Source organism: Entelurus aequoreus, linkage group LG05 (assembly GCF_033978785.1).
Source record: "Entelurus aequoreus isolate RoL-2023_Sb linkage group LG05, RoL_Eaeq_v1.1, whole genome shotgun sequence".
Lineage (NCBI taxonomy): Eukaryota > Metazoa > Chordata > Actinopteri > Syngnathiformes > Syngnathidae > Entelurus > Entelurus aequoreus.
The window spans coordinates 86,264,560-86,278,623 of record NC_084735.1 but is presented as its reverse complement, the minus strand read 5'-3'; the positions used below and the strand labels follow the sequence as shown (position 1 = coordinate 86,278,623).

Sequence of the window (14,064 nt, the reverse complement as noted above, 5' to 3'; positions counted from 1 at the left end):
CGCTCTCTTTATACGTTTATTTACTCCATGCTGATACGTCCAAACTCTGTCATGTGACCCACATCAGCGCACCCTGTGACCACGCCCCCAAACAGTCCTCCCTTGTCATCATCAGACTGGACGACCGCAAGTGACAACATTATTAAATTCGACTCAGGATTTTTATAGACAAATCTGAATTTTGTCCAGTCGACGATCAATCAAATATACGACATTGTTTTGCTTTGTTTAAGAAATATAAACAGATTGTGATGAAATCTAGGACAGTATGGATTTAGATTTGGCGCTCGCCACAAGGTGAGTCGTCCAAATTCATTAAATAAACTTACAAAAGGAATTCCGTTTTCAATTGAAGTGAACACAACAAATATCAGATTTACGGCTTTTTCCACATAAAAAAGGCTAAACCACTCTAAAAAACAAACCAACACAGTAGAGATGGGATAGTTTAGTGAGGTCCTCGGCTCTGTGGAAGACATCAAACTTAACCGTGGCCACCTGGTATCCTCTCCAGGCAAGAGAATGGGGGACAGAACAGAGAAGCGGCAGGTCGACTAGTCTTAAAAGGTGTCTATTTAAAGCCCATCCATCTATCCATTTTCTTCCGCTTATCCGAGGTCGGGTTGCGAGGGCAGCAGCCTAAGCAGAGAAGCCCAGACTTCCCTCTCCCCAGCCACTTCGTCCAGCTCCTCCCGGGGGATCCCGAGGCGTTCCCAACGTGTTCTGGGTCTTCCCCGTGGCCTCCTACCGGTTGGACGTGCCCAAAACACCTCCCTAGGGAGGCGTTCGGGTGGGATCCTGACCAGATGCCCGAACCACCTCATCTGGCCACTCTCAATGTGGAGGAGCAGTGGCTTTACTTTGAGCTCCCCCCGGATGACAGAGCTTCTCACCCTATCTCTAAAGGAGAGACCCGCCACCTTGCGGATGAAACTCATTTCGGCCGCTTGTACCCGTGATCTTGTCCTTTCGGTCATAACCCAAAGCTCATGACCATAGGTGAGGATGGGATTGTAGATCGACCGGTAAATTGAGAGCTTTGCCTTCCGGCACAGCTCCTTCTTCACCACAACGGATCGATACAGGGTCCACATTTCTGACCCCCGGCCTAGGGTATATAAATGAGTTTTAAGGTGGGACTTTACTGAGGTAGCATCTCTAACTTTTGCCGGTGTTCTGTCGATATTTGCTACCCATCAGTAGCTGCTTATGCAGCACCCCTAGACATGCGCAAAACCTAAATATCGCAATAAGAAACTGGTAATGGAAACACACATATTTTGAAAAACCTCTGAAATATCGCTTGGACAGGTTGGAAAACTGGGTGGGGATCTCAGGCACAGTTTTAAGCTGGTTCAAGTCATATCTACAAGATAGGAACTATTTTGTTTCCATTGGTGACTTTGTATCAGAACCAACCAACGTAACGTGTGGAGTCCCCCAAGGTTCAATCTTGGGGCCGACTTTATTTAACATCTATATGCTCCCACTCGGACAAATCATGCAAAATAATAACATTGACCATCATTGCTATGCCGATGACACCCAAATCTATGTAGCGCTATCACCAAATGACTATCGCCCCATAGATCTTCTGTGCCAGTGCATTGAGCAAGTCAAACACTGGATGTGCCAAAATTTCCTACAACTAAATGAAGATAAAACTGAGATCATTCTTTTTGGTGCTAAAAAAGAAAGGTTTAAAGTCGTCCAACACCTTCAATCACTGTCCCTGAAAACCTCAAATAAAGCCAGAAATCTTGGGGTTATTTTAGATTCTGATTTACATTTCGACAGTCACATCAAATCAGTAACAAAATCGGCCTACTATCACCTCAAAAATGTAAAAAGACTTAGAGGGCTCATGTCAGCTCAAGACTTTGAAAAACTTGTACATGCCTTTATTACTAGTAGGCTAGACTATTGTAATGGTCTCCTTGCAGGTCTTCCCAAAAAAAACTGTCAGGCAGCTACAGCTTGTTCAGAACGCTGCTGCTAGAGTTCTAACAAAGACCAAAAAATGTGAGCACATTACACCAATTCTTAAATCCTTACATTGGCTCCCTGTACATCAGAGAATTGATTTCAAAATCCTCCTGCTCACATATAAATCACTACATGGTCTAGGGCCCAAGTATATTACTGATATGCTCCCACTATATAAGCCCTCTAGATCAGTGGTCCCCAACCTTTTTGTAGCTTTTTTATTTTTATTTTTTTTAATTAAATTTCTTGCGCGGCCCGGTACCAATCGGTTCGCGGACCGGTACCGGGCCGCGGCCCGCTGGTTGGGGACCACTGCTCTAGATCACTAAGATCTTCTGAGACCAATCTGTTAGCGGTTCCAAGAGTAAACTCAAATCAAGGGAGAGCATCATTCAGTCACTATGCAACACATAGCTGGAATAAACTTCCTGAAGATGTCAGACTTTCCCCAACTCTGACTACTTTTAAAACTAGACTGAAGACTTTTATGTTCACCTTAGCTTTCAGCTAAATCTTTTAATCTTTTAACTTTTAACGTCTGCACTGTTTTTATTTTTATTGTCTGCATTTTAATTTTGCTTTTATTTTCTTTCATTTCACTTTGTTGTCTGTGAAGCACTTTGAGTCTGCCTTGTATATGAAAAGTGCTCTACAAATAAAGTTGCCTTGCCTTGCCTTGCCTAAAACATTTTTACGCTCTCATGAGGTGGTTTTTCAGACGTTTCGATACGCAGGTTTCTCTTCTCGGCAATAGAGGTCGACTCGGAGGCTCAGAGAGACCCACATGCTCGAACAATGTCAAGGGGGCCCTTGAATCAACAATTTGTCTGTGAATTCCTTGTTCACAATTCTCTCGCAAAAATACCTTATTCGTGCCCACTGCCATACGCAAGGATTTTGTCTTCGAACGATCACCCGCTGTCTTCGCCCTCTATTGACAATCACGGCAACAGCAGGGGCTGCAACTGTAATAACAACTCCAAAACCATGGAATCGCAACGCTCATGACGCAAAACACCCAAATGTACTTTGTCAAAATTTTGAAATATTGCTTTTATTATATAGGCAGAGGTCGCTTTAAATCTGCCTATATGGAACTGCGTTTTTTGTCCATATAGGCAGAGTTAAAGCTACCTCTATTTCCTGGTGTCTGCGGCGTAGCGTTGCCGAGAGCGTGCGTGGTCACGGGCACGCAGCACAAAAATGGAGCAAAAGGAATAAAGAGAAAAGCTGAACCCTTATCGATAACCAATAACTAGCAATAAGGCAAAAAATGTTGATAATTACAAAGTCTTGATAATTACATAATTCTGTTTTGATTCTAAAAATACACATATTTGTCTGCAAACCATGTTATTGCCAGAGTATTGGGTGACGGCGTGGCGGGGTTGGGAGAGTGGACGTGCCAGCAACCTGAGGGTTACTGGTTCAATCCCCACCTTCTACCAACTTTGTCGCGTCCGTTGTGTCCTTGAGCAAGACACTTCACCCTTGCTCCTGATGGGTCGTGGTTAAGGCCTTGCATGGCAGCTCCCGCCATCAGTGTGTGAATGTGTGTGTGAATGGGTGAATGTGGAGATAGTGTCAAAGCGCTTTGAGTACCTTGAAGGTAGAAAAGCACCATACAAAAGCGCCTGATTGCAGGTAAACTTGCCAAGGGACATGTAAGCAAATATTAACATTGCTGTATGTATACTTTTGACCCAGCAGATTTGCTCACATTTTCAGTAGACCCATAATAAATTCATAAAAGAACCAAACTTCATGAACGTTTTTTGTGAACAACAAGTATGTGCTCTTGGTACCCTTCCAACTTGCCTTGGTTCCCTAAAATATGAGCCCTCCTTGAAGGCAACACTTGCCTTGATCTTAAAAAGTTAAAATTCGAGGCCTGTTATATCCTTCCAGAAAAAATAAATAAATACAATTGGTATTGGTTGGGCAGCCTTCACAGAAGCTCGCCATTTTTGTTTGGCAACAAGTCAACCAGTGGTGCAGTGGGAACCAGACTGTGAATAACAATTTGAACAGGAATTATTGATAACAAGGAAGTTTGAATCAAATGTTTCAGAACCATGTCAGTCATCAACTTTGTACTGATGACATCAGTGTTTGTTTTTTCTCTCCTTTCTTGTTTGTCTCTGCTGTCAATGTGACAACCTTGCTGTTTTTGTCCCCTAAAGGCATCAATTATTCAACGTGTTTTTTTTTAACCAAATACCAGCTTGATTAATGAGACCTATGGGTGTTGACTCACGCCGGGTCTCTGGGGAAAACACCATGACAAGTTGAATAAGACGAAACAAAAAAACTTTTGTGTTAATGTGTGGTCAGAATTGAACAACCCCTAAAGGAGACCATTGAGGAGAAAAGGATTTAGTAGAGAACATCGACGATAAAAGTTCGCAACTTTTGGTCGCTGATAAAAAAAAGCCTTGCCTGTACCGGAAGTAGCGTGATGTCACATGTTGAAGGGCTCCTCACATTTGCACATTGTTTACACCAGCAGCGAGAGCGATTCTGACCGAGAAAGCAACGATTACCCCATTAATTTGAGCCAGGATGAAAGATTCATGGATGAGGAAAGTGAGAGTGAAGGATTAGAGTGCAGTGCAGGACGTATCTTTTTTCGCTCTGACCGTAACTTAGGTACAAGGGCTCATTGGATTCCACACTCTCTCCTTTTTCTATTGTGGATCATGGATTTGTATTTTAAACCACCTGGGATACTATATCCTCTTGAAAATGAGAGTCGAGAACGCGAAATGGACATTCACAGTGACTTTTATCTCCACGACAATACATCAGCGAAGCTAATGTAACAGAGCTAACATGATAGCATCGTGCTTAACTGCATATAGAAACAGAAGAAATAAGCCCCTGACTGGAAGGATAGACAGAAGATCAACAATACTACCAAACCCTGGACATGTAACCACACGGTCAATGCTGTGCCGCCTGGCGAAGCCTAGCAATGCTGTTGCTAACGATGCCATTGAAGCTAACTTAGCTACGGGACCTCGACAAAGCTATGCTAAAAACATTAGCTCTCCACCTACACCAGCCCTCATCTGCTCATCAACACCCGTGCTCACCTGCGTTCCAGCGATCAATGGCGCGACGAAGGACTTCACCACGATGATCGTTGCGGTCGGCGGCCCGGAGACGGAGGAAGTCAACCCAGACAGGTGAGGACAGCGGCGCGGTGGCGGACGGCGTTGTAGCTTTCGACGACACCCCGGCCGCCATCAGAGTCGGCAAGAAACATATATTTCCCCAAAGTTACGTACGTGACATGCACGCACGTGCAAGCGATCAAATGTTTGGAAGCCAAAGCTGTACTCACGGTAGCGCGTCTGCTATGCAACTCAAAGTCCTGGTTGTGTTGCTGCAGCCATCCGCTAATACACCGATCCCACCTACAGCTTTCTTCTTTGCAGTCTCCATTGTTAATTGAACAAATTGCAAAAGATTCACCAACACAGATGTCCAGAATACTGTGGAATTATGTGGTGAAAACAGACGACTTAAGCTGGCCACCGTGCTATTCCAAAATATCTGCTTCAACCCGTGACGTCACGCGCAAACGTCATCATACCGAAACGTTTTCAGCCGGAAGTTTCCCGGGAAATTTAAAATGTCACTTTATAAGTTAACCCGGCCGTATTGGCATGTGTTGCAATGTTAAGATTTCATCATTGATATATAAACTATCAGACTGCGTGGTCGCTAGTAGTGGCTTTCAGTAGGCCTTTAATTCACAACATAGAGGCTAATGCCACAACTTTCGCTCACAATACAATAATTGTTTGTTCCCAAATATTTTGAAGTTGCACATATTACATTTTGGGCACATATGTGACTAAAATGGTTGTAAATTCAAGCCCTGGAAATATTACTTAATTACTTGAATTAAAGTAATATCTGGATCGGGATAATTTGGCTTGTATATAATATATTTATATATATATTATGGCAAGCCGTTAAGGAAATTAAATATATATGGAAGTTTGAATAGAAATGAGAAACATTTATATATACTGTAAAAAAGAAAGACTTAGTCTGCTGATCTGAAAAAGAGCCAAAGCTGTCAAAGAGCTGAGGGACCGTCTTCAAAGTGCAATGCTAAAACAAATAATGCAAACAATAAAATGTAACTTCCAGGGCTTGAGATTAAAGTAGTCCCGTCGTCCCGGGGACGGTAAAAAAATGCACGGGACGAAATTAAATGCTCCCCGGGACGATGGCTTTTAACCATTTTTTTTCTTTTTCTTTTTATGTATTTATTCATTTTGCATTTTATATTAAATATCTTGGTTTTTCCACCCTCTGAAAATCCTATGAAATGTTTAACAAGCCATCCTATAATAATACAACAGCTATTAATGTAACAATACAATAAAACAAATATATTTAATGATGTTGTTTTCATTATTTTAACAATAGGCAAATGTATATTACTTTATATAGATTCTACAAGAAACACAAAACTTAAAAACTAAATGATTTACAATTGCAGACACATGGTTCTTGTTCTGCAGTGCTGTGTGCTAATGTGCTTCGTACACCTGCCAGACCGCAAGCAAGGTCGCAGAGAAAATGCGGACTGGATTTTGAGTAATGTGGGCATTTTCTATATGAACTAGCCCTAAAGGGGCTCTCTACCTTACACTATGAAGTGAGGGGAAACTGAGTGAATAATGACAGGTTATATGATTATTTATTTAAACTCATATTCGGCCCACTTTATAATGAATATGTCGGCATGCATTTGTAAAAAATAAAAAAAATAGATTTTTTTTAAAAATTTTTTGTAACACCAAATTATTTAGGTGGGCTTAAGAACATTTTAGGGGGGCTTGAGCCCCCCTAAAATAGGCCTAACAACGCCAATGACGTACGTTCAAAACTTTACATGTCCACCAAACAGTCCAGTCCACTTCAAGCACTAAAATACTAAATCTTGGCTAGGAAGGATGATTAAAGCTTCTTTACCTGAAGGTGAAGTGCTCACTAAAACAGATTTAAACCAATAAGTCAACCAAATTGATGCTAGTAAACACTGAAGGTGATTAATGTCTTCACTCGTTGTGACAATAAATGGGTATTTCACTCATTTTCGAAGACAAGATGAGCAATCGATCTACACCTGCTGTACGGGCAGGGCCGGCCCGTGGCATAGGCCGTATAGGCAAATGCTAAGGAAGCCGTCCATCAGGGGGCGCCACGCCAGTGCCACAAATGTTGGAGAAAAAAAAAAAAGAAAAAAAAAAAGTTGGTACTAATATTTTTAAATACAAAAAATAATCCCACGTTAATTAAAATGCAAAGTAAAGCCTATTTAATAGAAATATTATTTGTTACAACATTACGCCCCCTCTTCCCCCCGCACGGTGCGCCCCCCCCCCCCCCCCCCCTCCTCCCTTCCCGTATCATGACTCTTTTTGTTTTGGACGTCACCACATCAAAAAATAAACACAAGATGTCAAAACGGCCAAAACTGTCAGTTGCCCAGGGAAGAAAAAAGAGAAAATAAGAGGAGGATAAACGAGAAAAAGACAGAGGTAGCAGGTAGGTAATGTTAGCCTACATGAAATTATTTGTCTGTTACAGAATGTGATAGTAACCCTTAGCATTAAGCTAATGTTACATGATTCGGCAATTGCTAATCAATAAATAGCTAGTTCTGTTTTAACGTCGGGTTAATATTGTGGAGGGGGCTAAATTGTTATGGAAATTAATCATGTAACGTTAGGTAATTACAGTACTCCCTGGTGTACAGTAATTTGTAAGTCATTCTAGTTAATGCAATATTAAAAAGCACAAATAGAGAACTCTGTTGGATCCCCTTTTTTTGTAATATAGTTGTTAAAGTCATACTGGTTTGATATCTTGTTTTGTGCAGTGCCTTATTTATATTGTATTTTTAATGTATTTTATGCAACTTGTTGACACGTTTTATTTTGTGTTTATGTATGTAAAAAATATTGTATTTTATATATTCATTTTTTATTTTTTGTATTCATTTATTTGTTCTTTTTTTTTTTTTATCTTGTTAACTATTCTGATTGTTAATTTGCTTTCTTTAAGTAAAAAAAAAAGGTCAAAGACAAAGCTATTCGGTTTCTTGTGAGTATATACACTTCACTGCCGATGTGGGGGGGGCGCCACCTAAAATCTTGCCTAGGGCGCCAGATTGGTTAGGGCCGGGCCTGTGTACGGGGGACATCAGCGGGTACTCAACTCGCTTCCCTCCCCCACATGTAGGTTGGAGTGTTTAATGTTCGACGATACGACTGCCAGGTTGATAGTGGAATCAGATCCCTGAGAATCAAATCGTCCAATCTTCTACCACACAACTGACATACATGTGGCCCCAATGTGACATCAGAGTAAAAAAATCTTATTTATTAAATCAAATAAAAGGCCAAACTGATATGTATTGAGCTAAAATTGGATTTTATTGTTCACTTAACTTTTTAAAAACATTGATTACCATTGCTTCTAAAAAGTTGTCTCAATCCTGACACAGCAGAGACTGGCTGTGAGGACGACTCTGATCGACCGATCTCTCAGCCCGTAGATGAGGGACGCCATACATCGAGGCAAGAACAACAAACACACAAACAGAACGATTTCTATTCGTATAAAGATCAATCTGGGGAAAATTGAGTAAAAAAAAACCAAAACAGCGGAGTAGTTACATGACAACAGTATCAGGCCCAGCTGCAACAGGTGCAGCAGCAGCGTCTTCTGAGCTTTACGGGCCGACTCCTTGTCTCTTTGACTCCTTGATGCTGACCTGGCCGCCACCACTACACCGATGTAGCTGCAAACAGTGAGCAAGCACGCCGAGGTGAACAGAAGAGCGGTGAAAGATGTTCTGCAGTCATACAACACTGGCAGGAGAAATATCCTGCTGCTGCTGCACGGCTCGGGCATCTTCAGAGTCTCCAGCTGGTCAAAGGGAAAGCGTAACAATACGAGCACCAGAGTGACAACCTGAAGCAAAGAAAGGATCCAAACAGAGAGCACGGCCGCCCCCGTGTTCCTGACGGTGATGATGGCAGCATGTCTGAGAGGGTGGCACACTGCCACATATCTCTCCAGAGACATCACCACCAGCACCATAGGAGAGATGTCATTGGTCATGATAGTAAGCATGACGAGGACGCCGCACTGAGGATACGTGAGGAGGATCCGATACGTGTAACACAGGTACAACACCTGGCTGGACGCCATCAGCAGCGTGTCCGCCAGGAGGAGGTGGAACAGCAGGATGTAGCGAGACGTCTCCCGAAACACGCGTTTCCTTTTTAAGGTGAGCATCATCACCGCGTTGATGAAGAGGAACACCAAGCAGGCCCCTGAGGTAATGCTGGATGTGAACACCCGCTCCGCCAGACCCAACCGGGTCACGTTAGACTGCGACAACGCTTGTCTCAACATGGAAGTCACACAAAGACAACATGAAGCCCTCAAAGAGCAGCAGTCGACTGCACGCTCTCTTTATACGTTTATTTGCTCCATGCTGATACGTCCAAACTCTGTCATGTGACCCACATCAGCGCACCCTGTGACCACGCCCCCAAACAGTCCTCCCTTGTCATCATCAGACTGGACGACCGCAAGTGACAACATTATTAAATTCGACTCAGGATTTTTATAGTCGAATCTGAATGTTGTCCATAGTCGACAATCAATCAAATATACCACATTGTTTAACTTTGTTTAAGAAAAATAAACATATTGACAGTATGGATTTAGATTTGGTGCTCGCTACAAGGTGAGTGATCCAAATTCAATAAATAAACTTAAAAAAGGAATACAGTTTTTAATTGAAGTGATCACAACAAACATCTCGTTTACGGCCTTTTCCACATAAAAAAGGCTAAACCACTCTTATAAACAAACCAACACAGTAGAGATGGGATAGTTTAGTGAGGTCCTCGGTATCCTCTCCAGGCAAGAGATTGGGCAGAGCAGAGAAGCGGCATGTCAACTTGTCTGGAAAAGTGTCTATTTAAAGGCCTACTGAAATGAAATGTTCTTATTTAAACGGGGATAGCAGATCCATTCTATGTGTCATACTTGATCATTTCGCGATATTGCCATATTTTTCCTGAAAGGATTTAGAAGAGAACATCGACGATAAAGTTTTGGTCGCTGATAAAAAAGCCTTGCCTGTACCGGAAGTAGCGTGACGTCACAGGTTGAAGGGCTCCTCACATTTGCACATTGTTTACACCAGCAGCGAGAGCGATTCGGACCGAGGGAGCGATGATTATCCCATTAATTTGAGCCAGGATGAAAGATTCGTGGATGAGGAACGTGAGAGTGAAGGATTAGAGTGCAGTGCAGGACGTATCTTTTTTCGCTCTGACCGTAACTTAGGTACTAGCTGGCTCATTGGATTCCACACTCTCTCCTTTTTCTATTGTGGATCATGGATTTGTATTTTAAACCACCTCGGATACTATATCCTCTTGAAAATGAGAGTCGAGAATGCGAAATGGACATTCACAGTGACTTTTATCTCCACGACAATACATCGGCGAAGCACTTTAGCTACGGAGCTAACGTGATAGCATCGTGCTTAAATGCAGATAGAAACAAAATAAATAAGCCCCTGACTGGAAGGATAGACAGAAGATCAACAATACTACCAAACTCTGGACCTTTAACCACACGGTTAATGCTGTACCGCCTGGCGAAGCCTAGCAATGCTGTTGCTAACGACGCCATTGAAGCTAACTTAGCTACGGGACCTCGACAGAGCTATGCTAAAAACATTAGCTCTCCACCTACGCCAGCTCTCATCTGCTCATCACGACCCGTGCCCACCTGCGTTCCAGCGATCGACGGCGCGACGAAGGACTTCACCCGATCATCGATGCGGTCGGCGGCCAGGAGACGGAGAAAGTCAAGGAGAGGACAGCGGCGCGGCGGCTGACGTTGTAGCTTTCGTCGACACCCCGGCCGAAACATATATTTCCCCAAAGTTACGTATGTGACATGCACATAGCGCCACGCACGTACGGGCAAGCGATCAAATGGTTGGAAGCCAAAGCTGTACTCACGGTAGCGCGTCTGCTATCCAACTCAAAGTCCTACTGGTTGTGTTGCTGCAGCCAGCCGCTAATACACCGATCCCACCTACAGCTTTCTTCTTTGCAGTCTCTATTGTTAATTGAAGAAATTGCAAAAGATTCACCAACACAGATGTCCAGAATACTGTGGAATTTTGCGATGAAAACAGAGCTGTTTGTATTGGGATACAATGGTGTCCTGATACTTCCGCTTCAACCCTTGACGTCACGCGCATACGTCATCATACATAGACGTTTTCAGCCGGAAGTTTCCCGGGAAATTTAAAATGTCACTTTATAAGTTAACCCGGCCGTATTGGCATGTGTTGCAATGTTGAGATTTCATCATTGATATATAAACTATCAGACTGCGTGGTCGCTAGTAGTGGCTTTCAGTAGGCCTTTAAAGGCTAGGGTATATAAATGAGTTTTAAGGTGCGACTTAAATGCTTTTACTGAGGTAGCATCTCTAACTTTTGCCGTTTTCAATGACACTTAAAAAAAAATAACGCCCATGCTCTAACACGTAGTTAAAAGCTCATTTGACAATGGTAATCTTGCATTAACGGTTACTCTCTAGTGCGGGGGTTGGCAACCCGCGGCTCTAGAGCCACATGCGGCTCTTTAGCGCCGCCTTAGTGGCTCTCTGGAGATTTTTCAAAAATGTATGAAGAATGGAAAAAGATGAGGGGAAAAAAATCTATTTTTTTGTTTTAGTATGGTTTCTGTAGGAGGACAAACATGACACAAACCTCCCTAATTGTTATAAATCACACTAACACGCTTCTCTGACTCAAGTATTTGGCGAGCGCCGTTTTGTCCTACTAATTTTGGCGGTCCTTGAACTCACCGTATAGTTTGTTTACATAACTTTCTCCGACTTTCTAGGACGTGTTTTATGCCACTTCTTTTTCTGTCTCATTTTGTCCACCACACTTTTAACGTTGTGCGTGAGTGCACAAAGGTGAGTTTTGTTGATATTATTGACTTGTGTGGAGTGCTAATCAGACATATTTGGTCACTGCATGACTGCAAGCTAATCGATGCTAACATGCTATTTAGGCTAGCTATATGTACATATTGCATCATTATGCCTCATTTGTAGCTATATTTGAGCTCATTTAGTTTCCTTTAAGTCCTCTTAATTAAATGTATATCTCATGACACATGTAATATGGCTTTTAATTTTTTGTGGCTCCAGACAGATTTGTTTTTGTATTTTTGGTCCAATATGGCTCTTTCAACATTTTGGGTTGCCGACCCCTGCCGTAGTGAATTCGAATTGGCTCGCAAAACTGTTTAATCTGAGAATTTATTTTCATTTTATATAAATAAACATTGATTGATTGATTTGTATAATGTTCTGTAGTTGTAGCAGCAGCTGACAATTGAGGTGGCGACAGAAAAGTGGCTTTGTTGGTCATGCCAAAACAAATTTGACAATCGCCGACTCGTGATTAGCTAGTAGTAGCATGTGTGATTTCACCGCATTGATGCCCATCGAACAAAGTTTGGAGGTCTTTTTGCACATGTTGCAGAACACCTCTCTGGTTTACAATCGACAGGCTTTAAGCAACTTTTGAAAAGTTAGCCAGCCAGCCACGTTTGGATGAAATTTGCAGTCTCCCGACACATATTCATTTTCTCGCCTTTGCCACAGCATGAGCACGTTCACAGGATGTAGCATTCCAAGCCTCCAGTGTTCTGACCTCGTGCACTGGCTGTAGACAACAGCCAATTAAAACGTCAAACTTTACCTTCAATCAAAATGATTAAAGGGTAACTGCAATTTTCCTGGACGACTGAAATAAAAGAGTCGCGTATGAAACAAGCATGGCTTCCCCATTAACATGACATGGTGTCAGAGTTAAGGACTACACACCTACGGTGACCAAAGAATGGCAAAGCCGTTCCATTTTGCTGTCCAGCAGCGTGTCCGCTATGGAGGCAACACTTTTCACGCTTTTGGACCTCACAATACAGTTGGGAAGCCAAAGTCAAAGAAAAGAAGCACACAGACGTAGCAATTTATCGATGGCCGCAACGTTATTAAGTTCATTTTCTGCACATATTCAAGCACATACTGTATGCGTACATTCACTCATGCATATAATCACGTTTTATCAAACATATATTAACGTTCCCCCCAGGGTAAATAGGTTGTGAGTTCAAACCCCGGCCGAGTCATACCAAAGACTATAAAAATGGGAGCCATTACCTCCCTGCTTGGCACTCAGCATCAAGGGTTGTTGGAATTGGGGGTTAAATGACCAAAAATAATTCCCGGGCGCGGCCACCCCTGCTGCCCACTGCTCCCCTCACCTCCCACGGGGGGATCAAGGGTGATGGATCAAATGCAGATAATAATTTCGCCACACCTAGTGTGTGTGTGACAATCATTGGTACTTTAACTTTAACTTAAAGGCCTACTGAAATGAATTTTTTTTATTTAAACGGGGATAGCAGATCTATTCTATGTGTCATACTTGATCATTTCGCGATATTGCCATATTTTTGCTGAAAGGATTTAGTATAGAACAACGACGATAAAGATTGCAACTTTTGGTATCTGATAAAAAAAAGGCTTGCACCTACCGGAAGTAGCGTGACGTAGTCAGTTGAACATATACGCAAAGTTCCCTATTGTTTACAATGATGGCCGCATGAAGTGAGAGAGATTCGGACCGAGAAAGCGACAATTTCCCCATTAATTTGAGCGAGGATGAAAGATTTGTGGATGAGTAAAGTGCAAGTGAAGGACTAGTGGGGAGTTGAAGCTATTCAGATAGGGAAGATGCTGTGAGAGCCGGGGGTGACCTGATATTCAGCTGGGAATGACTACAACAGTAAATAAACACAAGACATATATATACTCTATTAGCCACAACACAACCAGGCTTATATTTAATATGACACAAATTAATCCTGCATAAAAACACCTGCGTGTTTGTTATGCTAGCTCCTAGCTCCTCTGCTAGCTCCTAGCTCC

At 42.4% G+C, this 14,064-nt stretch overlaps 1 protein-coding gene across 1 annotated transcript; it reads right to left on the bottom strand.

Moving 5' to 3' along the window:
- Positions 1 to 20: 20 nt before the first annotated feature.
- Positions 21 to 9,435, bottom strand: LOC133649984 (odorant receptor 131-2-like). Its single transcript, XM_062046700.1, has 2 exons — positions 8,671 to 9,435; positions 21 to 116 (listed from the first exon to the last, which is right to left on the bottom strand). The coding sequence occupies exons 1-2, from the start codon at positions 9,433 to 9,435 to the stop codon at positions 21 to 23; spliced, it is 861 nt and encodes a 286-aa protein (XP_061902684.1).
- Positions 9,436 to 14,064: the final 4,629 nt, after the last annotated feature.